General features: G+C 44.7%; 1 protein-coding gene across 2 annotated transcripts; it reads left to right on the top strand.

The window, feature by feature from the left end:
* Positions 1-3,358: 3,358 nt before the first annotated feature.
* On the top strand, positions 3,359-22,352 carry TBC1D20 (TBC1 domain family member 20). 2 transcript variants are annotated; one of them, XM_086332622.1, is made up of 8 exons: positions 3,359-3,532; positions 11,303-11,488; positions 13,642-13,722; positions 17,298-17,484; positions 17,643-17,744; positions 18,674-18,815; positions 19,621-19,808; positions 20,068-22,352. In XM_086332622.1, exons 1-8 carry the CDS (start codon positions 3,463-3,465, stop codon positions 20,321-20,323), a joined length of 1,212 nt encoding a protein of 403 aa, XP_086188748.1. In that variant the 5' UTR covers positions 3,359-3,462; the 3' UTR covers positions 20,324-22,352. The 2 variants fall into 2 exon arrangements, with proteins under 2 accessions (XP_086188748.1, XP_086188749.1); XM_086332623.1 differs by lacking the exon at positions 3,359-3,532 and adding an exon at positions 3,555-3,986.
* The last annotated feature ends 1,020 nt before the right edge of the window (positions 22,353-23,372 follow it).

Below are 23,372 nucleotides of genomic sequence, written 5' to 3'. Positions count from 1 at the left end.
GGCTTTCAGGGAAAGGTTTTTAAAGACTTGCTGAGGGAAAGGGGTTGTATGGTATGCAATCAGCTCTTGGACATTTTTCTTATTGGTTGGTGGTGAAGTAATCAGGAGTCAACATCACCAACCTTCCGGTTTCAACTGGACTGGGGTCTGCATGCTTGTGGGCAGTATATAGTTAACTTTTTTCTCCTGGTGGGGGTTTCAGGATCTGCAAAACAAGTCAAAGGATATGGTTCCCAGTATATCTACAGCCCTTGAGGAGGAACTAAGGGGCCTTGGCTAAACTATTATTTTTGTCTTGTTTGACTGTTTTCCTTCCTTTCCTTTCCTTCCTTCTGTATTTTTTTCCCCTCACTTCTCTAATTAAATTTATTCTTTGGAACTTGAGGAAGGCCTAGGAAGCTAAAGTTTTTCTACAACAAGACACACACAGAGTACATGGAGGAGGGGTGCAGGGAAGGGCAGCGCAGAGGAGGGGGGCGGGTCTATCCTCCGAGGGCTCCATAGGGTTTTACAGTACCAAAGAAGCGATTGATAAACTTACTAGATTAATGAATGGAATTGTAAAATGTCAGTTGAAATCAAGGAAAAGCAAGGTTTGAGGATTTCTAATTTTAGTAAATTGAATATTAGTTTAAAAAAATCAGATTAACTTCAGTCTTTCAGTTCAGTTCAGTTCACTTCAGTTGCTCAGTCATGTCTGACTCTTTGCAACCCCATGAATCACAGCACGCCAGGCCTCCCTGTCCATCACCAACTCCCGGAGTTCACTCAAACTCGTGCGCATCGAGTCGGTGATGTCATCCAGCCATCTCATCCTCTGTCATCCCCTTCTCCTCCTGTCTCCAATTCCTCCCAGCATCAGGGTCTTTTCCAATGAGTTAACTCTTCACATGAGGTGGCCAAAGTATTGGAGTTTCAGCTTCAGCATCAGTCCTTCCAATGAACACCCAGGACTGGTCTCCTTTAGGATGGACTGGTTGGATCTCCTTGGAGTCCAAGGGACTCTCAAGAGTCTTCTCCAACACCACAGTTCAAAAGCATCAATTCTTTGGCGCTCAGCTTTCTTCACAGTCCAACTCTCACATCCATACATGACCACTGGAAAAACCATAGCCTTGACTAGACGGACCTTTGTTGGCAAAGTAATATCTCTGCTTTTCAATATGCTATCTAGGTTGGTCATAACTTTCCTTCCAAGGAGTAAGCGTCTTTTAATTTCATGGCTGCAGTGATTTTGGAGCCCAGAAAAATAAAGTCTGACACTGTTTCCACTGTTTCCCCATCTATTTCCCATGAAGTGATGGGACCAGATGCCATGATCTTCGTTTCTGAATGTTGAGCTTTAAGCCAACTTTTTCACTCTCCACTTTTGCTTTCATCAAGAGGCTTTTTAGTTCCTCTTCACTTTCTGCCATAAGGGTGGTGTCATCTGCATATCTGAGGTTATTGATATTTCTCCCGGCAATCTTGCTTCCAGCTTGTGCTTCTTCCAGCCCAGCGTTTCTTATGATGTACTCTGCATATAAGTTAAATAAGCAGGGTGACAACATACAGCCTTGACGTACTCCTTTTCCTATTTGGAACCAGTCTGTTGTTCCATGTCCAGTTCTAACTGTTGCTTCCTGACCTGCATATAGGTTTCTCAAGAGGCAGGTCAGGTGGTCTGGTATTCCCATCTATCAGAATTTTCCACAGTTTATTGTGATCCACACAGTCAAAGCCTTTGGCATAGTCAATAAAGCAGAAATAGGTGTTTTTCTGGAACTCTCTTGTTTTTCCATGATCCAGCAAATGTTGGCAATTTGGTCTCTGGTTCCTCTGCCTTTTCTAAAACCAGCTTGAACATCTGGAAGTTCGCAGTTCACGTATTGCTGAAGCCTGGCTTGGAGAATTTTGAGCATTACTTTACTAGTGTGTGAGATGAGTGCAATTGTGCGGTAGTTTGCGCATTCTTTGGCATTGCCTTTCTCTGGGATTGGAATGAAAACTGACCTTTTCCAGTCTTGTGGCCACTGCTGAGTATTTAAAAATTTCTGGCATATTGAGTGCAGCACTTTCACAGCATCTTTCAGGATTTGGAATAGCTCAACTGGAATTCCATCACCTCCACTAGCTTTGTTCATAGTGATACTTTCTAAGGCCCACTTGACTTCACATTCCAGGATGTCTGGCTATAGGTGAGTGATCCCACCATCGTGATTATCTTGGTCGTGAAGCTCTTTTTTGTACAGTTCCTCTGTGTATTCTTGCCACCTCTTCCTAATATCTTCTGCTTCTGTTAGGTCCATACCATTCCTGTCCTTTATCAAGCCCATTTTTGCAGGAAATGTTCCCTTGGTATCAATAATTTTCTTGAAGAGATCTCTAGTCTTTCCCATTCTGTTGTTTTCCTCTATTTCTTTGCATTGATCTCTGAGGGAGGCTTTATCTCTCCTTGCTCTTCTTTGGAACTCTGCATTCAGATGCTTATATCTTTCCTTTTCTCCTTTGCTTTTTGCTTCTCTTCTTTTCACAGCTATTTGTAAGGCCTCCTCAGACAGCCATTTTGCTTTTTTACATTTCTTTTCCATGGGGAAAAACTTCAGTCTTTACTGCTCCTGAAACCTACTCAGAGGACCTTTTTAAAAAGGACTTAAAATATGATTGGTGGACCGTGATGCTGGATTGCACAGGATGGACATGACACCCAGGGATCCAACCCGGCTCCTACGTCTCCTGCATTGGCAGGCAGGTTCTTTTACCACTAGCGCCACCAGTGAAAGAAAGTAAAGTGAAGTCGCTGAAAGAAAGTAAAGTGAAGTCGCTCAGTCGTGTCCGAATCTTTGCGACCCCTTGTACTGTAGCCCACCAGGCTCCTCCGTCCATGGGATTCTCCAGGCAAGAATACTGGAGTGGGTTGCTATTTCCTTCTCCAGGGGATCTTCCCGACCCAGGGATCCAACCCAAGTCTCCTGCATTGCGGGTAGCACTTTAACCTCTGAGCCACCAGGGAAGAGACTAGTGCCACCAGTAGTCTCTATGTTCTTGACGGTGTTTTAAACACTTTCCCAAGAACTATTCTGAGTGCAGTACTTCTATAATCATCCATATCATTTTACAGATAAAGAAAACCGAAAGAAATGATAAAAATCTGCTCCTGAACACATCGCTTCAAGACTGCTACGCTCTATAAGTTCAGTTGGAACAAACTCTCCGGGGCAGAGTCCCCGCACTCTTCTCTCGCCGTTCAGGGCGCCTGCGCACCAGCGCGGGTGACAGCCGCGGCTCCGCCGCCGCCCGCGCGGCGTAGCGGGTGGTCACGTGACGGCGCGGGGCGGGGCGGCGCGGGGAGGCCTGCGCGCCGCGGGCTGACCAAGCCGAGTTCGCTCCACGGAGCAGGCGCTGGAACCTGCGGCCGAAGCCGCGTCTTCTGTCGGCTCCGCCACCATCCGGGGCTCGGGCTCGAGCCCGGGCCCCCGGGACATGGCCCTCCGGAGTGCCCGGGGTGACGGCCCCACCTCCGGCCGCTGGGACGGCGGCGCGGAAAAGGGAGGTACGGAAGCCGGCCAGGGCGCCGAGGAGCGGCCTGCGAGGACGGCCTGAGGGATAGGGGCGGCCCGGGGGGCAGGGGGCAGCTGCCGGAGGCGGGGGCCGCAGGCAGGGGGGCCCGGGACGACCGCGCGGGGTGTGCCCAGGGCCGCCGGCCAGGGTCGGGACAGCGAAAAAGGAAGAGACTGAAGGCCTGGGTCACGTCTGAAGGGGAAGAGAGCCTGCAGTTTGGGCGGAGGGGGCGGTCAGCGGATGCTGAGGGAACCGGAGGAACACTGGCGGCAGACCCGAGCCCCCTAGTGGGAAGGACGGCGGGGGCCCCACGTCCCATCTCTTCCTTGAGACCCGAGGCCAAGCTTCGCTCCCGGCCGAGACTGTCCGGCCACGTCCGCAGGCTCCCGGGGCCGCCTCCCTAGTGGTCAGGCCAGTTTTCCAAACTTCATTCATCGGTCGTCGAGGTCTGGATTGACGCGCTGGACACGTATTTCTTTTAATTACTGTGAAATTAACCCTTTAAAGTGTACAGTTCTGTGATTGTTAGTAATTTTTGCAAGGTGGGGCAACCATCGCACTGTCTCTAATTCCACAGCATTTTTAATGCCAGAAAGAGAGACCATCCCTCTGCAGGCCCCATTCTCCACAGCTCCTGGCAACTGCCAATCTATTCTCTGTCCCCGTCCTATTCCGCCTATTTTAATATTATTGAATTGTGTAAAAAGAAAGTTATTTTTTATACTGCCTTAAACTCATTTCCATGAAACAGTTTCATCGTGCACTATGTTTTCAAATATGTTTTACCTACTGGTAAATACATGACAGTTAAAATTATTAACGTTTACTCTGTACCAGGTGAAATAATCTCTTTGCCCTCTGGGAAAGAGTAAGGTAACTTTCCCAGTTTTCCATCCTGTGATGGATGATTCGCATAGCAGAACCAACCACCAGTGCAACCCAAGTTTTGTTTCTCTGAGTTCATTTTGTTATTGCCTTTTTCTCCTCTTCTAATCCTCTATGGAAATGAAGCTCACGCCTCATATTACTCCTCTGGGCCCTTTGGCCTTGTAACCCTCTCCTGGTGTTTGTATGACATCTGTTCTCATGGCATAATGGTCATTGCCCCAAGTGGTATATGGGTCTTGTGACCTGTTGGAGTGCAACTGTGCCTAGGTTGCGAGACTTTATCCTCTAGTGTCCTGAATTTTGCTTCTCTGGATAAATGGAGGAATTTAGAAATGAGAGGAGTTTTATTTATTTTTTTTTTTGGTGTTTTGATTTTCTTGTTTTGATTTTCATCATATTGGAAAATTGGAGAGGTTACTAATACTGTTAACTCTCCTTTGTAGACGTTATGATGGGATTGGTTTACTCTGTTTTTCTCCATTTGGGGGAGTGGGTAGAGCAGTCATTCTTCATATGTACTTGTCTTTATTTTTCAGGTAGTTGCTGAATCAACGCTAATTTGGGTACTGTTTGTTGAAACTAATTGGGACCTCCAAAAACAGTTTCTTTTTTGTTTATCTTTGATGGGAACCTTATTCAGAATAGGGCTTTCCTGGTGGCTCAAATGGTAAAAAAATACACTTGTAATGCGGGAGACTCAAGTTGGATCCCTAGGTTGGGAAGATCCCCTGGAGAAGGGGATGGCAACCCACTCCAGTATTCTTGCCTGGAGAATTCCATGGACAGAAGACCCTGGAGGGTCTGTGGGGTTACAAAGAGTTGGACATGACTGAGCAACTAACACTTAAACTTTATCAGAATAAGGTTAGGTTTTCCTCTCCCACTGTAATTCTCTCTTTTTGTTAGCATAAAATTTTAAGTTAATTTCTAGCATCAACATTAGGAGTTCAAGGAGTGGAGCTGGGCGTGTCTGTCTATCTGGGAGGCTCTCTATCTGACTAGCTCTTCCATCGTTTTGATTAAGCCCTAAGGGAGCTTCCCTGGTGGCTCAGTGGTATAGAATATATACCTGGAATGCCAGAGACAAGGTTCGATCCCTGGGTGGGGAAGATTCCCTGGAGAAAGAAATGTCAACCGACTCCAGTATTCTTGCCTGGGAAATCCCACGGACCGTGGAGCCTAGGGAGCTACAGTCCACAGGTCGCGGAAGACTCAGACATGACTGAAGCAACTAAACAACAGCAACAATGCATTGCTAATTTTAACTTCTGTTTAAAGTCTGTAAAGCTTTCTTGATATGCAAGCTTAAACCAAATAATCAGTATGGAATTTCATTCTTGCACATAAGATGCATATTAAGTGTGTAGCTCATTTACCTGATCTAAATCACTGATATGTATTTTGCTGGCGTGGAAAAACTTTTGGAGGAAGCGTAGCTAGTGCTCATTTTTTGCCATTGTCCTTAACTGTATATTGTTTCCCAAGCCAGATGCTTTTGAAGATACGTGTTGCTCTGAGGAAACAGAAATCTTTACTTGAGTTCCATAGCCAGAGTAGGGAGAGATTTGAGACAATAACAGACTCAGTCATCCTTATCAGAATTGTTAAGAACTTCTTTTTCAGTGCCCCTTACTTAAATGATCATTTTAATGGAGAGCTGGTCAGGTAGTGCCAATATCATTCCTTTTTCCTCAGTTGAATGAATTACTTTTCAGACAGCAGGGATTTATTTATAGCAGTGTCTTATATATTTTGCAGCCAGTTGTAGGATAGTCATTTCATTCTGTTGTGGTTGTGAAAGCCAAGACCTTTTACTATAAAGGAGTTTGGAAGATACCAGCTTTGGAATATATAGTACATCTCATATAAGCAGAGCAAAACTGGAGATGAAAGGATTCAAGGGGATTTGAATTACATGTATACAATCAGCAGATGAAATGTAGGCTTTTATCCCAAAGCCAAATAAAGCATTCTCAAGTCCAGAAATGTGTCCTACCCCAAAATCCATATGTAAAATTTATCTTAAAATAGATAGTTAGACATTGGGTTTCCCAGGTGGCACAGTTGGTGAAGAATCCACCTGCCAATGTAGGAGACACAGGAGATTCAGATTCAGTCCCTGGATTGGGAAGATCCCCTGGAGGAAGAAAGTTATTTTAACCTTTTTCCATGCTTTTTCTTCTTCTGCAGCAAAGAGGGTATGTGTAGATTAATTGGTTAAGACTCCGCTTAACTTTTTCTCCCTCATTGTGTAGTCTCACAGTTGACCTTACCACTATGTAATTTATACTTCTCCAGATCATTTAAGTTTTTTTCTGTTTTCTCCTACCTTTTTAATGTCACAATCAAAACCTGTACATTAAGTGCAATGAAATATTTGTTTGTGTGTGTGGCACACACAGGAGTGCCTTCTTCATCTTCCACTAACATTTGATCACTTAAATATGGGATTGAGAAAGGTGATGTTGGGGTCTGAACAGACAACAGCTAAAATCTGCAGTTGAGCAGCTTTCTACCCTGGGAATCACCAGTAGATTTAGAAAAAGGCCAAAGTGCCTATAAATCTATTTAGAGTTATATAATGAGTATTGTCTTTTATTTTTTTAATTTTAAATTTTATTTATTTATTTGACAGCCTCACGTCTTAATTGCAGCACAAGTTCTTCATTGTGGCATGCAGGCTTCTCTGGTTGCAGCACACAGGCTTAGTTGCCCCATGACATGTGGGATCATAGTTCCCTGACCAGGGGTCAAACCCGTGTCCCCTCATTGGAAGATGGATTCTTAGCCACTGGACCACCAGGGAAGTCCCTATAATGAGGATATTCTTAATAGTAATATGGGGAAATAATGCCATTTACTAAAGGCCAGTTTTTCCAGAGGAACAGTAGCTAAGTTAAATTATTTATTCTATTCTGCCCATGTGTATTGAATTTCCACAGGGCATCAGGATCAGGATGACAGCAGTAAATTTTGAAATGCAGGATTTAAATAGAACCCAAACAGAGTTTTGAGAGAAATAAGTATTGGAGCAATGATTTGGGTTCAGAAATAGTTAAAATTGACGGTGAAGAACCTGCCTGCAATGCAGGAGATGCAGGTTTGATCCCTAGTCAGGAAGATCAGAGAAGGGACTGGCTACCCACTCCAGTATTCTTGCCTGGAGAATCCCATGGGCAGAGGGACCTGTTGGGCTACAATCCATGGGGTTGCAAAAAGTTGGACACAACTGAACGACTAACACACACTGCAAATCCACTTGATTGCAAACAGTGTTAACTCCCCTAAGACCTAAGCAGTGGTTTTCCTTTCCCCCTGGAGAAGGAAATGGCAATTCACTGCTGTATTCTTGCTTGGGAAATCCTGTGAACAGAGGAGGCTGGCAGGCTACAGCCCGTGGGGTTGTGAAGACTTGAACACAACTGAGAGACTGACACTTTCGGTTTTCCTTTCCTCCAGATTGCTGAATAAATAGCTTAAGTGGAAAGATGGGCAAGGTGGATATATGTCAAAAAAATGTTGAGGGAAAATTTCCAAACTCTTACCAAATAGATTAATAAGGTTTCTAAATATCAGATACCTCAAAAAATATTTAGTATTACCATTTAAGTGTTCTTAATTTGTGATGTGTAGAAAGTACAAAGTACAAGAACACTCTAAGTTTTAAAAAACTTTTTTAATCTTATTTTCTTCTTTGCTAGAAATTCAATTCCTGCTCGTATTTTGTCTCAGCCTGTGTTGTTATATGGACTTCCCAGGTGGCTCAGCAGTAAAGAATCTACCTGCAATGCAGGGAATCCCAGTTCAATTCCTGGGTCGAGGAGATCCCCTAGAGAAGGGATAGGCTATCCACTCCAGTATTCATGATCTTCCCTGGTGGCTCAGACGGTAAAGAAACCGCCTGCAATGCGGGAGACCTGGATTCGATCCCTGGGTTAGGAAGATCCCCTGGAGGAGGGCGTGGCAACCCACTGCAGTATTCCTGCCTGGAGAATCCCCACGGACTGAGGAGCCTGGCAAGCTACAGTCTGTAGGGTCACAAAGAGTCGGACACGACTGAGGGACTAAGCACAACACAGCACAGCCTGGTGCTTTACTATGAGTAGTTGCTCATTAAATGACAGGTTGATAAATGAATGGATACATTAATGCACAGGTAGGTGCATGGATGGATGGTATGACATGTCCAAGCCAAGAGCTTGAAGCACCTTGTAAGTAAATAAACATTTTATTATAGTTGGTGCTGTGCTGATTGATTGGGAATTGGGACTTGGTTTTTCCTGATTTCTAGATAGAGTAACCATTGAATTTAGCATCAACCTGGGACATTTCTGGGAGTGCAGATGGGAGGAGGGGTTTGCTATGAACAATTAGTTATGCCGGAACTATAGATGTAAACTAGAAATCTCTCAGACTGCCTGGAGCAGATTCACCTACTAGGTCACCAGGGAAAACAACAGTCTAGCCAGGAGAACAGGTTTACCTGGGTGAAAAAGCATCCTGTCCTATCTGCATCTCCAATTGCATGGAACTTCAAAACAGTCGGTGCCTGAGTTTATAAAGTTTATGTCACAGCTCATAGATAGGTAACCAGGGTTACTGGATTAATGAAAGGTTACACCTTTCATTTGTGTTAACAATATGCAGCTTTGTCGTGGAAACAGTTTGTATACTGTTGCCTCAGAATAGAACATAACTGAGGAAAGCTGCTTAGTGTCTGTCCTAAAAACCTCACTTACATTCTGATGTTAGTCCTTTCTAAGGCCTGACCTACCTTCCAGTGTTATCTTCTACTTTATATTAACATTAATGCCCTGCCCCTCGTATATGCTACATAAATACTTCCTAATGACTTCATTTACTGTTAAGTGAAAGGGCTTGTGTTTCTGTCTCCAAGCCTTTCTGGTCGTCTCCTCGCCTCTCTGAATCCTCCCCTTTCTTTTTAAATTTCACTTTTCCATAATGCTTTCTCAGATTTGCCTGACCCACAGCTGTCTGAGCTGTTGGTGTCTGCACATACCTTTTTTCGGACGATTACAATGCACTGCTATGTGACATCTCTTCAGTGGGTTGAAGAGTTTTAACTTTTCTTGTGTTTGCTGTTCCTAGAAGTAAACATTCTGCATGAAAATTCTGAGAGCCTGTTACCCCATTATTTTAAACAGAGCCAATTATAATATGATGCACATTAACCACAAACTCTCAGTCTCCTAAAAAAGTAATTTAAACACAGCAAAATGCCTGTGTATAAATAACAAACTACCACATGAGGATGTAAGATGCGTAATACATTCCTTTTTGATTACCAGTGATTAGTGTGGCTCTTGAGAACCAGTAGCATGCCCCTTTTACCACTAGCCACACTGGAGTCCCAAGTATGCCCTTTGACATTCTGCTTTTGAAAATACCTCCATGGGATTCTGATGTTTTCCAATTGTATTAGCATGTAACCAGAGGCTTTTTTCACATGTGGTTTTGTTTAAAAATGTAATACTGAATTTTGGTGACATGCATGTACATTTTTCCTCAGTAAATAACAGAGAAAATGTATTATATTAAGAGAGATGTGGTCATGTATGGATGTGAGAGTTGAACCATAGAGAAGACTGAGTACTGAAGAATTGATGCTTTCTCTAATGGTGCTAGAGAAGACTCTTGAGCTCCCAGGTACAGCAAGGAGATCAAACCAGTCAATCCAAAGGAAAATCAACCCTGCATACTCATTGGAAGTACTGATGCTGAAGCTGAAGCTCCAATACTTTGGCCACCTGATGCAAACAGCTGACTCATTGGAAAAGACTCTGCTGTTGGGAAAGTTTGAAGGCAAAAGAAGAGGGCGGCAGAGGATGAGATGGTTGGATTGCATCATTGATTCAATGGATATGAACTTAGGCAAACTCTAGGAGATAGTGAGGAACAGGGAGGCCTGGCGTGTTGCAGTCCATAGGGTCGCAGAGTTGACTTAACAACAATGCTCTGTGAAGTTTAGCATTAATGAAGCACAGCATTCTTTAGGAAAACATCAGATCAGATCAGTCGATCAGTCGTGTCTGACTCTTTGTGACCCCATGAATCGCAGCATGCCAGGCCTCCCTGTCCATCACCAACTCCCGGAGTTCACTCAGACTCACGTCCATCAAGTCAGTGATGCCATCCAGCCATCTCATCCTCTGTCTTCCCCTTCTCCTCCTGCCCCCAGTCTCTCCCAGCATCAGGGTCTTTTCCAATGAGTTAACTCTTCGCATGAGGTGGCCAAAGTACTGGAGTTTCAGCTTTAGCATCATTCCTTCCAAAGAAATCCCAGGGCTGATCTCCTTCAGAATGGACTGGTTGGATCTCCTTGGAGTCCAGGGGACTCTCAAGAGTCTTCTCCAACACCACAGTAGGAAAACATAAATGGTGGCTATTAGATATGCCTAAATGTACTGAGCATTTACTATAATTCCTTTTTCTTTGTTACTTATATGGTATGTCTCCTTAGTGTTTCACACACTATATATACTAATCAGTGTGTGTGTGTGCATACTAAGTTGCTTCAGTCGTGTCTTTGAGATCCTGTGGACTGTAGCCTTCTAGACTGTGAACTGTAGGCTCTGTCCATGGGATTTTTCAGAAAAGAGTGCTAGAGTGGGTTGCCATTTCCTTCTGCAGGGGATCTTCCCAACCCACAGATCAAACCCATGTCTCCTACGTCTCTTGCTTTGGCAAGCAGGTTCTTTACCACTGGCACCACTTGGGAACCCCGTGCTCATCAGTAAATTGATTTTAAATATACCTACCTTACTTCAGACCAAGTTAAGGAGATTGAGCCCTGAACAGAAAATGTACACACGGTAAATATGTGCCTAATGCCCTTTTCCATTCTGTTTTGCAGACTTTAATGCCAAAAGGAAAAAGAAAGTGGCAGAGATCTACCAGGCTCTGAACAGTGAGCCCACTGATGTGGCTGCCCTTAGACGCATGGCTATCAGTGAAGGAGGGCTCCTGACTGATGAGATCAGGCGGAAAGTGTGGCCCAAGCTCCTCAATGTCAACACCAATGATCCACCTCCTATATCAGGTAGTTAGGGGAAGAAGTGCTGTGATGGGAGTTTGTCTAGGAGGCAGGGAAAAAAGAATTTCAGGGTCTTTAATTTTTATGCTAATTTCAAACCAAGAGTAGACATGTAAACACCTGAAACGTTTTAGGATATGCTTGGGCCTACTGTGAAAATAAGACCAAACTGCGAAATAAAATTTCAATTAAAAATGGAATGAGCTTTTATTAGGTAAGGAGGGAGCGATTATTGGCTAGTTAGGGGAGTTTATTAAAAATACATATTCTGGGAATTCCCTGATGGTAAAGTGGTTAGGACTCCATGCTTTCACTGCCAAGGGCCGAGGTTCCATTCCTGATCCAGGAACTAATATCCCGCAAGCCACACAGTGCAGCCACAACACAAAATGCATGTTCCAGTTTATATTCACCTAGAAGTAAGTTTGCAGGAATCTATTTTAGCAAGAATCCTACATAATTTTGATACAGATGGACATTTGAGAAACATGGGGTTCTACAGAGATATAATGCCTCTTATAGTCCTTAAAAACAACAACAAAAAAGACTTTTTATAGGGAAATACTAAGACTATTTTGAATTCTAAAATTCTGTAATTCTGTGAAAAGCTGTTACAGTCAGCCCTCCAAGTTCAAGGATTCAACCAGCCATGTATCAGAAGTACTCTGGAAGGACTTTGCAGAGGTCCTGTGGTTAAGACTCCACACACCCAGTGCCAGCAGCATGGGTTCAGTCCCTGGTCAGGAAACTAGGATCCTACATTCCACCTGGCACATATATTCTGGCAGGCGGGAACCTCCAGAAATTTCCAAAAAGCAAAACTTGAATTTGTTGTGCTCTGGCAGCTATTTACATAGCATTTACATTCTATCAGGTTTGAAAGTAATCTAGAGGTGATTGAAGTATACTAGAGGATGTGCAAATGTTAAACTGTTTAATATTTGGGACTTGAGCATCAGTGGATTTTGCTATCCTTGGGGGTCCTGGAACCAATCCCCCTCAAATACCAAGGGACAACTAACTGTACTTAACTTTATCTACAAGGCCTATGTAGTGAAAAAAAGAATTTTTTAGACTGCAGTGCAGAATACAAAAGAAAGTACAGAAAACAGTGAATCCACTTTGTCATTCGTTGAGTCTACATTTATTGCTTTCCTACTATGTTTGGCAAAAGTCCAGGTGTTGGGGATTCTTTCTTTCATTTGGCGATGTAAGGAGCAGGACACGACTTAGTGACTGAGCATGCACACACAGTTGTGCTCCTAATGTGCGCTAGGTACCAGAGATGATTAAAACAGCCACTGCCAATAAAAAGTTTACAGTGTCATGGTGTGGCCAAGTAGATGTTTTAAGTTGCCACTTGTTATTGTCTTTGGAACTGGGCGGCCTCAGAGCAGTGATCTTTTGTTGGAAGGAATAGGCATTGCCATATTCACACTCTAAATCCTGAGATGGTGTTCTGTCAAATTCCAAATTTCTCATATCTTTTTAAGATGAAGTCTGTATTCTACAGGCTCCTCTGGTAAGTTTTGATTTCCATTATGAAGGAGATGTATACTTGTTATATATATAACAGCTGGAGTCTGCCTCCTTGCTTTCAGTTGGGCTTAGCAACTGAACACAAGTACTATCTCCTGTTACCAGTGTCTTAGTTTTAGAATTTCAGGGCTAAGAGAGCTTAGGTTCTTCTCCATGTACATTTATCTTAATACTCCTTTCTGAACCGCTCAATCTTCCTACACTTTATAGATGTTAGAGTTTTTCCAGCGGTCTGTGGTTTCCACATTCATGATCTTACTTGATGCTTAACAGTAATCTGAGAGGTACACATGGAAGGGAATAATCCCCATTTTACAGATGTGAACTTTGAAATTCAGAGTGATTCCCAGTAACGCATAATGGGTGCTGGCCTCCTAACTTTTCCGCTGCTCTTGGATAGTGTATCTTCCCTCCTCTCACGGTCATCATGACTTGCATAAAACAGCATGTTTGGAACTAAACCAGGGATTCCTCTCCAAATGTTGTATCTTGAGTCATGTCCACTTCAGGAAAAAGCCTTGAGTATGTCTTCCAGGCCTTTTGTGTCATGCCAGGATGTCTTGCTCCTGCTGTTGGTTCCCAGACATTCCTACAATAACATGTTTCTTCTCCTCCAATAGGGAAAAACCTACGACAGATAAGCAAGGACTACCAACAAGTGCTCCTGGACGTCCGGCGGTCTTTACGGCGGTTCCCGCCTGGTGAGACACACTGGTGGTCTTTGGGGCGGGAGGGGGAGGTTTGGTAGGTTTGGCTTCAGTCCGTTTGCAGATACATTACTCTGTTGGGCTTGCTTGTCCCGAGACCTTTACATCCTAGCACAGAACATGGCCACATCCAGGACCCTTCCTCCTTAGGGATCCGTCGTGCTCCCAGTCTGCTGAGTCATTCTCTCATTGACTCAGTCCATTCAGAACCCCCACTGTGAAGGCCTGCTGCTGCTGCTGCTAAGTCACTTCAGTCGTGTCTGACTGTCTGCGACCCCATAGGCGGCAGCCCACCAGGCTCTGCCGTCGCTGGGATTCTCCAGGCAAGAACACTGAGCCCAAAATAATTTCTCTTGGCTTAGAGGTGGTAAATGAGAGAAGAGGGTTTTCCCCCTGCCCGTTAGAGCTACAGAAGAGACTTTATAGGGATTTCTAGAGCTATCAGTCTGACTTTAAAGAGCAGATTGGTTTGGAAGTGGTCACTAACAGGAACTGTTAATACCTTCATTTATAAGTAGCGGTATGTTGCCTGTGGGCTTCCCTGGTGGCTCAGTGGTAAAGAATCCACCTGCCATTGCAAGAGACTCAGGTTCAGTAGATCTAGAAGATCCCTTAGAGGAGGAAATGGTAGCCCACTCCAGTATTCTTGCCTGGGAAATCCCATGGAGAGAGGAGCCTGGAGGGCTACAGGCCATGGAGTCACAAAAGAGTTGGGCATGACTTAGAGACTAAACAACAACAGACAATCTTGCATATACATATACCGGGGCCTTGGACTAGAATGAAGGCCAATCACCACATTTTTAAAGAGTCTGTTACTAAAATTGTCTGTCCATTCCCAGAAATACTAAGAATGACAATTGTCTCCACTTTCACAATGAAGGGAACTGGGTAGCAGACCTCATCTGTTTCCCTTCCTTTCGCAACTCCACCTCTAAGTCCTTGAATTGAAGAGAGGAGAGTTGCTAGAGGGAACAAGAGTCTCAAAACCCATTGCCTCACTCTTCTGAGCCCATGCTCTGGCATTGGATTTTGTCTGTTAGAGGGCATCCCTCCTGTTTACAATCATGGTTCCCAGAAAGGCTCTTGTAATTCTTGTGTAGCCAGTAGCTTGCCATCTGGGTTTTGATAAACACACATACCTGTGATCCAGTCCCCTTTTCCTGTTCCTCTGGTCTTGAGGAGACTACATAGGACAGACGCATCTCACATTTTTCTCTGGGTGTAACCTGTTTTCCTTCTGAGCCCTTTATCCCTCTTCCGTTTATGTGATACCAGTCCAGGATATTCTTCTTCCAGACAGAACTGTCCATGTGGTTTCATATTCTTTTTACATTCATGTTCTTCTGAACTTAGCTGACCACTTTTATACTGAAAATTTAAAGAAGGCTTACTTTTTTCTCTCACTGCTTCGTTACTTTACCTGACCACAGTACTTGGTTTACTCCCATTTTCTTCTTTATCTTCTACCGTATGTTTTTAGAGAAGGGATGGGTAAAAGTGCATGAGAGATGAGCGTCACTGTCGCCTAAAAACCTGTATTTAAGTTCAGTCTGGGCCCTTGCATTAGCTGTTTTCTCTCACAAGATCTGCTTTTGACTGGAAAACCTAATGGTGTAGGAAAGCTGTGTTGTGTGCCATCCTCCTAAAACAGGTCGTGAGGCCAAGGGTTGACTTTTTTTTTTTTTTTTAATTGGAGGCTAATTACTTTACAATATTGTATTGGTTTTGCCATACATCAACATGAATCCACCATGGGTGCGCACGTGTGTCAAGGGTTGACATTTTTATAGTAAGAGCCAGAAGAGCTGAGGGACCACGCTGACCGCTGCCAGACTAGGTGCCTGCACTGAAAGAGCTCCCGAGACCAGCTCCTCTGTTTCCACCTGCATCTTTGGGTCAAGATTAGTACTTCCTATGATATTTAGTTTGATTCTGAGGGGAGCACACATCTCATACATTTTTTGTTTTGGCACCACCCTTATGGCAGAAAGTGAAGAGGAACTAAAAAGCCTCTTGATGAAAGTGAAAGTGGAGAGTAAAAAAGTTGGCTTAAAGCTCAACATTCAGAAAACGAAGATCATGGCATCCGGTCCCATCACTTCATGGGAAATAGATGCAGAAATAGTGGAAACAGCGTCAGACTTTATTTTTTCGGGCTCCAAAATCACTGCAGATGGTGACTGCAGCCATGAAATTAAAAGACACTTACTCCTAGGAAGGAAAGTTATGACCAACCTAGATAGCATATTCAAAAGCAGAGACATTACCTTGCCAACAAAGGTTCGTCTAGTCAAGGCTATGGTTTTTCCAGTGGTCATGTATGGATGTGAGAGTTGGACTGTGAAGAAGGCTGAGCACCGAAGAATTGATGCTTTTGAACTGTGGTGTTGGAGAAGACTCTTGAGAGTCCCTTGGACTGCAAGGAGATCCATCCAGTCCATTCTGAAGGAGATCAGCCCTGGGATTTCTTTGGAAGGAATGATGCTGAAGCTGAAACTCCAGTACTTTGGCCACCTCATGCGAAGAGTTGACTCATTGGAAAAGACCCTGATGCTGGGAGGGATTGGGGGCAGGAGGAGAAGGGGACGACAGAGGATGAGATGGCTGGATGGCATCACTGACTCGATGGACGTGAGTCTGGGTGAACTCCAGGAGTTGGTGATGGACAGGGAGGCCTGGCATGCTGCGATTCATGGGGTCGCAAAGAGTTGGACATGACTGAGCGACTGAACTGAACTGAACTGAACACCTACAAAAAGGCTGCAAAAATAGGACACAGAATTCCCCAGGTAGCTTTTTCCCAGATTTCTTTATACAACAACCTTTGACTAGATTTGCTTTAGTTTTGTTTTCTCTCTCTCCTTCATCATACATACACACATTTTTTTCCTCTGAGCTATTAAGAATAAATTACATATATGGTACCCCCTTATCCCTAAATATTTCACTGTGTGTTTTTTAAAAACACAATTCTTTTTTACATAGTCACACTTAAAATCAGTAACAAAAAATACTACTGTCTAATCTACAGATTTTATTCAGATATTGCCATTTATTCCAATAATGTTCCTTATAGAGAAAAGTGCATTTTCCATTCATTCTTCATATCTCTTCAGCTTCCTTTAGTCTGGACTTGTTCTTTTGTATTTTATGACAGGCCTGTTACTTTATAAAGTCCCCCTCAGTTTTTATTTTCTCCTTGCAAGATTCAGGTGATGCACTCTTGATAGGAATTCCACTGAAGCAATATTGAGTTCTTTTCCCCCCAGCACATCAAGAGGCACATGCTGTCCAGTGGTTCCCCTGCTGGCATCACTCCCTGTGCTGACTTGGTTAAGATGGTGTTGTTGGCTGGGTTCCCCAACTGTAAGGTTTCCAAGTCTGTGGTTCTTTCCTACATGGCCAGGCGGCTATCAACAGTATATGGATCATGAATGTGTTGCCAAGTTGTTTTACTTTATTAAACAGTTTGTCTGCATATCCACAGCTTACCGTCTTCCTTACCTCCATGTTACTAGACTGCTTGCCTTGTTCAAGTGCGTCTCCCCCCCACTACCCTCTCCCAGGCATGCCAGAAGAACAGAGAGAAGGGCTGCAGGAAGAGCTGATCGACATCATCCTCCTCATCCTGGAGCGCAACCCGCAGCTGCACTACTACCAGGGCTACCACGACATCGTGGTCACGTTTCTGCTGGTGCTCGGCGAGAGGCTGGCAACATCCCTAGTAGAGAAGCTGTCTACCCACCATCTCAGGTACCTGCGCAAAAGGGCAGAAGACAGCTCCCCCCCAGCGATAACTCCTCAGCCCGCTTTCTAGTTGGTGTTTTCAGTGGGTTGAACCCCAATCCCAACTGCCCCCCAACCCTGATCCAAATGTTTGGTCTGACCAAGCTCATTGAAATGTCTTCTAGGGATTTCATGGACCCAACAATGGACAACACCAAGCATATATTAAACTATCTGATGCCCATCATTGACCAGGTGAATCCAGAACTCCATGACTTCATGCAGAGGTATATATGTGTCTACATTTACGTGTACACGTGCACGCGCACACACAGACACCCCTCTTCAGCTTGCTCCTTTGTTTATTCCTCACAAGTCTAGCTCAGTTGCATCATCATCTTATGTTGATTAGTGTTAGGTTCTTCTGAGTTGTCCTTTCCAGTCACCAGCAATCTAGATAATTCAGTTCTGTGCACAGTCTTAGAACACTTTTGTGTGCTGTGCTCTTCCAGGAATGCAGGAGATGTCACAGCCCATGCCCTTAAAGAGTTTACATTTAGTGGAGAGAGGTGGGCGAGCTAAGCATACCAACTTTGAGGTTATTGCTACAACGGAAGTACAGAGTCCTATAGGACCCTACCCCATCTGTAGCTTGTTTTATTTACCATACACCAAGGAAAAGAAATATTTCTTTGCAATTCTTGTATGATTTTTCTCTTCTGTTTAGTTGGAAGTGTGTCCTTGGCCAATACCTGCCTCTCTTAAAAAAAAAAAAAAAAAAACACCTGTGTCTTAAGGTATTTCAGTCATCTCATGTTAACTATACAATTAATACAGTTATGTTTTCAAGCCTAAGAATAGTTGCCTGTGCCCCCCAAAAGGGTGTGACTTTCCCAGAAGGAAAATGGTGTAGTTCTCTGAAAACAGCTGATTCTTGTTCCTGGAGTTGACATTTCTTGGCCATGATGAGAGCACCCAAGGAGATAAGGCCAACCAGGACCCTACTGTGGTATTAGTGCCATGATGTGGAGTATGTTGCAAGGACTTTCTGTAATATTTTGTGAGGAGAAGATACTGAATTTATCAGCAGCTGAATTTTCCAGAAAGCATGTTCCCCAGTTACTTTCTTCATACAGCACTGAGGACAAAGAAGGCCCAGGGAGAGGGACAGGATGACTCAGCAGGGAACCTAATATCTGGACTCCCTTGCTCCTAGTGCCGAGGTGGGGACCATCTTTGCGCTCAGCTGGCTTATCACCTGGTTCGGGCACGTCCTGTCTGACTTCAGGCACGTCGTGCGGTTATACGACTTCTTCCTGGCCTGCCACCCGCTGATGCCCATTTACTTTGCAGCTGTGGTAGGTACAGACCATGAGCCAGCAGTTTGGCGTGTGTCTCCCAGTCCAGCTTGATCATCTTCCCTAAAAGGAAACCTGGTGATTATGGAAAGATACAAAAGACCGCACTTCCTGGGCTGGTGTCCTGGACACTGTTCTTGGAATGTTACTGGGAGAGTCATGGGAGTCAAAAATATTATGTATAAAAATAAGTTTGGGAAATGCTGGTTAAACAAAGTTGTTAGTTTTTTTTTACTGTTCGATTCTTCTGAACCTTTAAAATGCTCATGTGCATTGTGAATTATCAGGGTTTGTGTTGACAGCTCCTGGAGCTAGTGCAAATGGCCAAGTGGGTTTAAGAAGAGGCATGATATTATGATGGAAAGTTGAAATGGCTTTTAGTCAGGGATGAGGGCTTCCAGTTATTAGAGGGGCCTGAACTATCAGACGTGAGGGTGGAGGGGGTGTTCTTCATTGTGTTTTAAAGGGAGCAAGACCATTCTTTCTACTGTTTTGAACCATTTCTTCTGTGCTAGAGCTGTAGGTATCTCCAGTAATCTCTCCTTTCCTTCCTCCTAAAAAACCTCCTTCCTTTGTCAGCCTTTCCTGTCATGGTGTGGAAGTTTGCCTCTAGCAGGAAGTGCTAGCCCATTGGGAAAAGCACTCAGATAAGTATAGCATCACTTCCCAGATAGTACAGGAATTTGCTGAACATTTTGGGTGAGCCCTGTTTGGTACCAATTTATATTACCTCTAAGGAGAATGAAATGAAGTGGCCAAGCTGCTGTATGTTCTGGTCTCTGACGCAAGGCCTTGCTCCCCACAGATCGTGTTGTATCGAGAGCAGGAAGTCCTGGATTGTGACTGCGACATGGCCTCGGTCCACCACCTGTTGTCCCAGATCCCTCAGGACCTGCCCTATGAGACACTGATCAGTAGAGCAGGAGACCTCTTTGTTCAGTTTCCCCCGTCCGAACTTGCTCGAGAGGCAGCTGCCCAGCCGCAAGCCGAGAAGTGAGTGGTGCTGAGGCACTGGTTGTGCAGGGGTGTTTGTTAGCAAAAGTGATGGAAGATTGTGTCTGGTAGGGACAGGGCTGGGAGTGGTTTTTCCAGAGATCCGCTTATGCCAACAGAATCCCCACTTGGGACTTCATGGGTCTTGATCAAGAAGAGTTTTCTGAGCAGTGGGTGGCTCTGCCCTCAGACTATTTAGTCCATTTTTTTCCCCCTTCTTCTTTCATCCCATTCCCTTCTGTCTCCTTCCCCTCTGCAGAACGGCTGCCTCTACGTTCAAAGACTTTGAGCTGGCGTCAGCACAGCAGAGGCCTGACATGGTACTGCGGCAGCGGTTTCGGGGACTTCTGCGGCCTGATGAGCGAACAAAAGATGTCCTGACCAAACCAAGGACCAACCGCTTTGTGAAGCTGGCGGTGATGGGGCTGACAGTGGCGCTTGGAGCGGCCGCCCTAGCCGTGGTGAAAAGTGCCTTGGAGTGGGCCCCAAAGTTTCAGCTGCAGCTGTTTCCCTAAATGCCAGAGAAGATACTTCCTCTTACATGACGTCACAGTCTCACCCTTCCATGGACAGATGGGAGGGGGTGGAATTTCCTTTATTAAAAGGGTTTCAGTCAAGGGTTTTCTATTCCTGCACCCTTTCCCTCCTGTCCATGGATGCCTTTGCTTCAGAGGCCAATAGCAGAGCCTGCGTGACGCTGGGCACTCGGGGGCCTGAGCACAGAACTCTTCTCCCTTGTGGCCTGAGTGAGCTCCCCGCTGTCTCCTCTTTTGCTGAAGGAAATGGGTCTCTGCAGCTCCTGGGTGCCGTTGGAACCCTCTGGGCCTGGTCACTGGGGAGTGTCTTGGCTGCTCATAGTAAGTAAACTGGACCACTGAATGCCCTCCTGGCGGCTCCTCCAGTCTGTCTGCTTCAGCTTAACAAAGAAGGATGTAGCTGCTGCTTTAGTCAGACCTTGAAATGAAGGGGAAGGGGCAGAGGAGGCTGGCCTGGGAGCAAGATTGGCCCCTTTTAAGAATAGCTCCAAGCTGGTCAGAAATCTTAGAGAAACATGTGAACTAGGTTAGTAGGTAAATCCTACCTATTTTCAGCCTAGAAATCACTTGGGCATTGCCAGTCAGACAGGAAGGAATGTTAAGTATTAGGACCCCTCACATAGGCCAGTTTTTGCCTGCCCCCCCCCTTTTTTTTCTTGTTACTCTTCCACAAGGCACATAGTGGTTATAAAAATGTACATTTACTACTATTTTTAGAATTACACACATCCAATATGTAAAGTACCATCACTTTTAAAATAATAGTTCCTTCATGGAAAAAAAAATAGTTCTCATCCGAACGATGAGCTTCTAAAACCCTGAGGTTTCCTTTCTACTTAAGCGTTTAACATTTCACTTCCGCCAGAGTTGCTGTTTGTAAACAGCCCCACACTTTCACAGTGCCCACTTCCTGTCTAGCTTCCCTAGCTTCCCTTCCTTCCTTCATGTTTTCCTTCAGTCCCCCTTCTACCCCCAGATCAGCATCCAGTCATCACCTTGGCTTTGTTTTTTGCATTTGACCTATCTCTTCAGCTGCTGGTCTCTCCTTTCTGGTTGGAAATGTCACTGGGAACTTGTCAGCACCCAGAAAGGGACGAACTGCAGCCTGAAGCATGTGGTGGGAGCCTAGGACAGCCAGCCCCGCTGCTCCAGGCTTCCTAGGGACTCTCCAGGCCTTAGGGAACACGATGCATATTCAGTTCTTCTGATACAGCTTTTCGTGTAAGCAAACCTAGGTTTGTTTTAGATTAACTGTGGCTTGGAAAAAAGTGCCTTTTGCTGCTTTGAAGAACTGGGGTGTATGGTAAGAAGCAGCCATGTACTTTTCTTTTCCTGGTCTGTCTGGGGCACTGTTCTCTCTTGGCAAGTATTTTCTTAAACGTGCCAGAAGCACTTCCTCCCACCACACCAGACCTCCACATCCTCCCCATGTTCTCACGGTGTGCAGAGTGGTTAGGAGAGGCATCTACTTACATGAGTTACACTAAGCACTTTACAACCAAAAACAACAGATCGTTCTCCATAGCAGGAGTCCCATCTGGGGTTAGCATGATATGGATGGGTTAATCTAGAAAGAGGTAGATTTATCAAGACAGCGGGAATTTTTCCAAGATCTAGATGATGTGACAGGTGTTCCCAGTCTTCTATAGCAGGTTTGTCTTATCACCTTTGCAAGTGGACAGCATCGGCCCCTCCTGCCACAAACTCTCGGGTCTGTCTGTAAATACTGAAGGGAAGTGATGGGGAAGAGGTAGCGGGGAGGTGCATGTGATCAGAGTCCCAAGGCCACGGTTTTTTGGATTCCAGGAAAGCAGGTGGCATTTGCTTCTGTTGTGGCCTAGAAAGGAGAAAGTTCTTAGGATTTATAGCTTTGCTGACATGAGGATTAGCCCCTGCCAATGAGAAGAAAGTGTTTTTACCTTCAGGTGGTTTACTATTCTGTAAAGAATATGTGTAAATATTTTGTACAGAGCCCTGTATGAAATAAACAGCCGTATGTGGTTACTGACCCCTCTTGTCATTCTTCGTTGTTGGAGCGGCTCTGGGTTTGGACATCTGGATGCTCCGTCCTTCCACCCCTGACCTGGAGCTGTGCCTTAGGCCGTGGACTCTTGGTTGGCTTTGACTTACCTGGAGAACTTGAAACAGTTTCTCTTTCACCTGAGGCAAGAACTCACTTGTCTGGGTTTACTGTTTCCTTAGCCCCAGAGGGAGACGAGGGGCTGAAGGCTGAGCAGGCATCACTTGGCTCTCTGACTGTGTCCTGCCACCATAGGCCAGCTACCCATGCTGTCCTTTGATTTGACTCATGGAGGATACAGGGCTGGCCAGGACACCGCCCTGCCTCTGGGAGCTCCCCAGAGAGCTGCATTGAAGGAGCAATGCATTTTCAGTGGCAGTTTCATAGTTGATTAAATGTAAAGAGAAATTTGATAAATGGAAAACTGAAGGAAAGGTATGTGTGGTGAAATAAATATTTGGGTTTTGTCACCAGTTCCCCTAAAAGCCTTAGAATTTTCTGAGTGATAGGGGTGTCTTTTGTTGTTCATAATGATTTCCTTTTGATTCCAACTGGGTTGATATTGAGGTGAGTTAAGGTTGGACCCCTCAATAGCCTCAGGATGGGACAGAACACCAGAAAGATTATATGGTGGGGAATTATTTTAACTTTATTTTGTATTGGAGTATAGCTGATTAGCAAACAACGTGGTAGTTTCAGGTGAAGAATGAAGGGACTCATCCATACATATACATGTACCCATTCTCCCCTAAACACTCCTCCCATCCAGCCTGCCACAAAACATTGAGCAGAATTCTATGTGCTATACAGTAGGGCCTTGGTTATCCATTTTAAATACAGCAGTGTGTACCTGTTCACCCCAAACTCAGTATCTATCCCTTCCGCCCTCCCCACCCCTCCACCCTGGCAACCATAAACTGGTTCATGAAGTCTGTATGTTTCTGTTTTCTAAGTAAGTTTATTCATATCATTTTTTTAAGATTCTACATATGAGGAATGTCATATTTC

This window comes from Bos grunniens, chromosome 13 (assembly GCF_055505025.1).
Source record: "Bos grunniens cultivar Pamir isolate PY7600 chromosome 13, Bosgru_T2T1.0, whole genome shotgun sequence".
NCBI classification, from domain to species: Eukaryota; Metazoa; Chordata; class Mammalia; order Artiodactyla; family Bovidae; genus Bos; species Bos grunniens.
The sequence above is the reverse complement of the archived record's forward strand: the minus strand, read 5'-3'. Positions and strand labels throughout refer to the sequence as shown.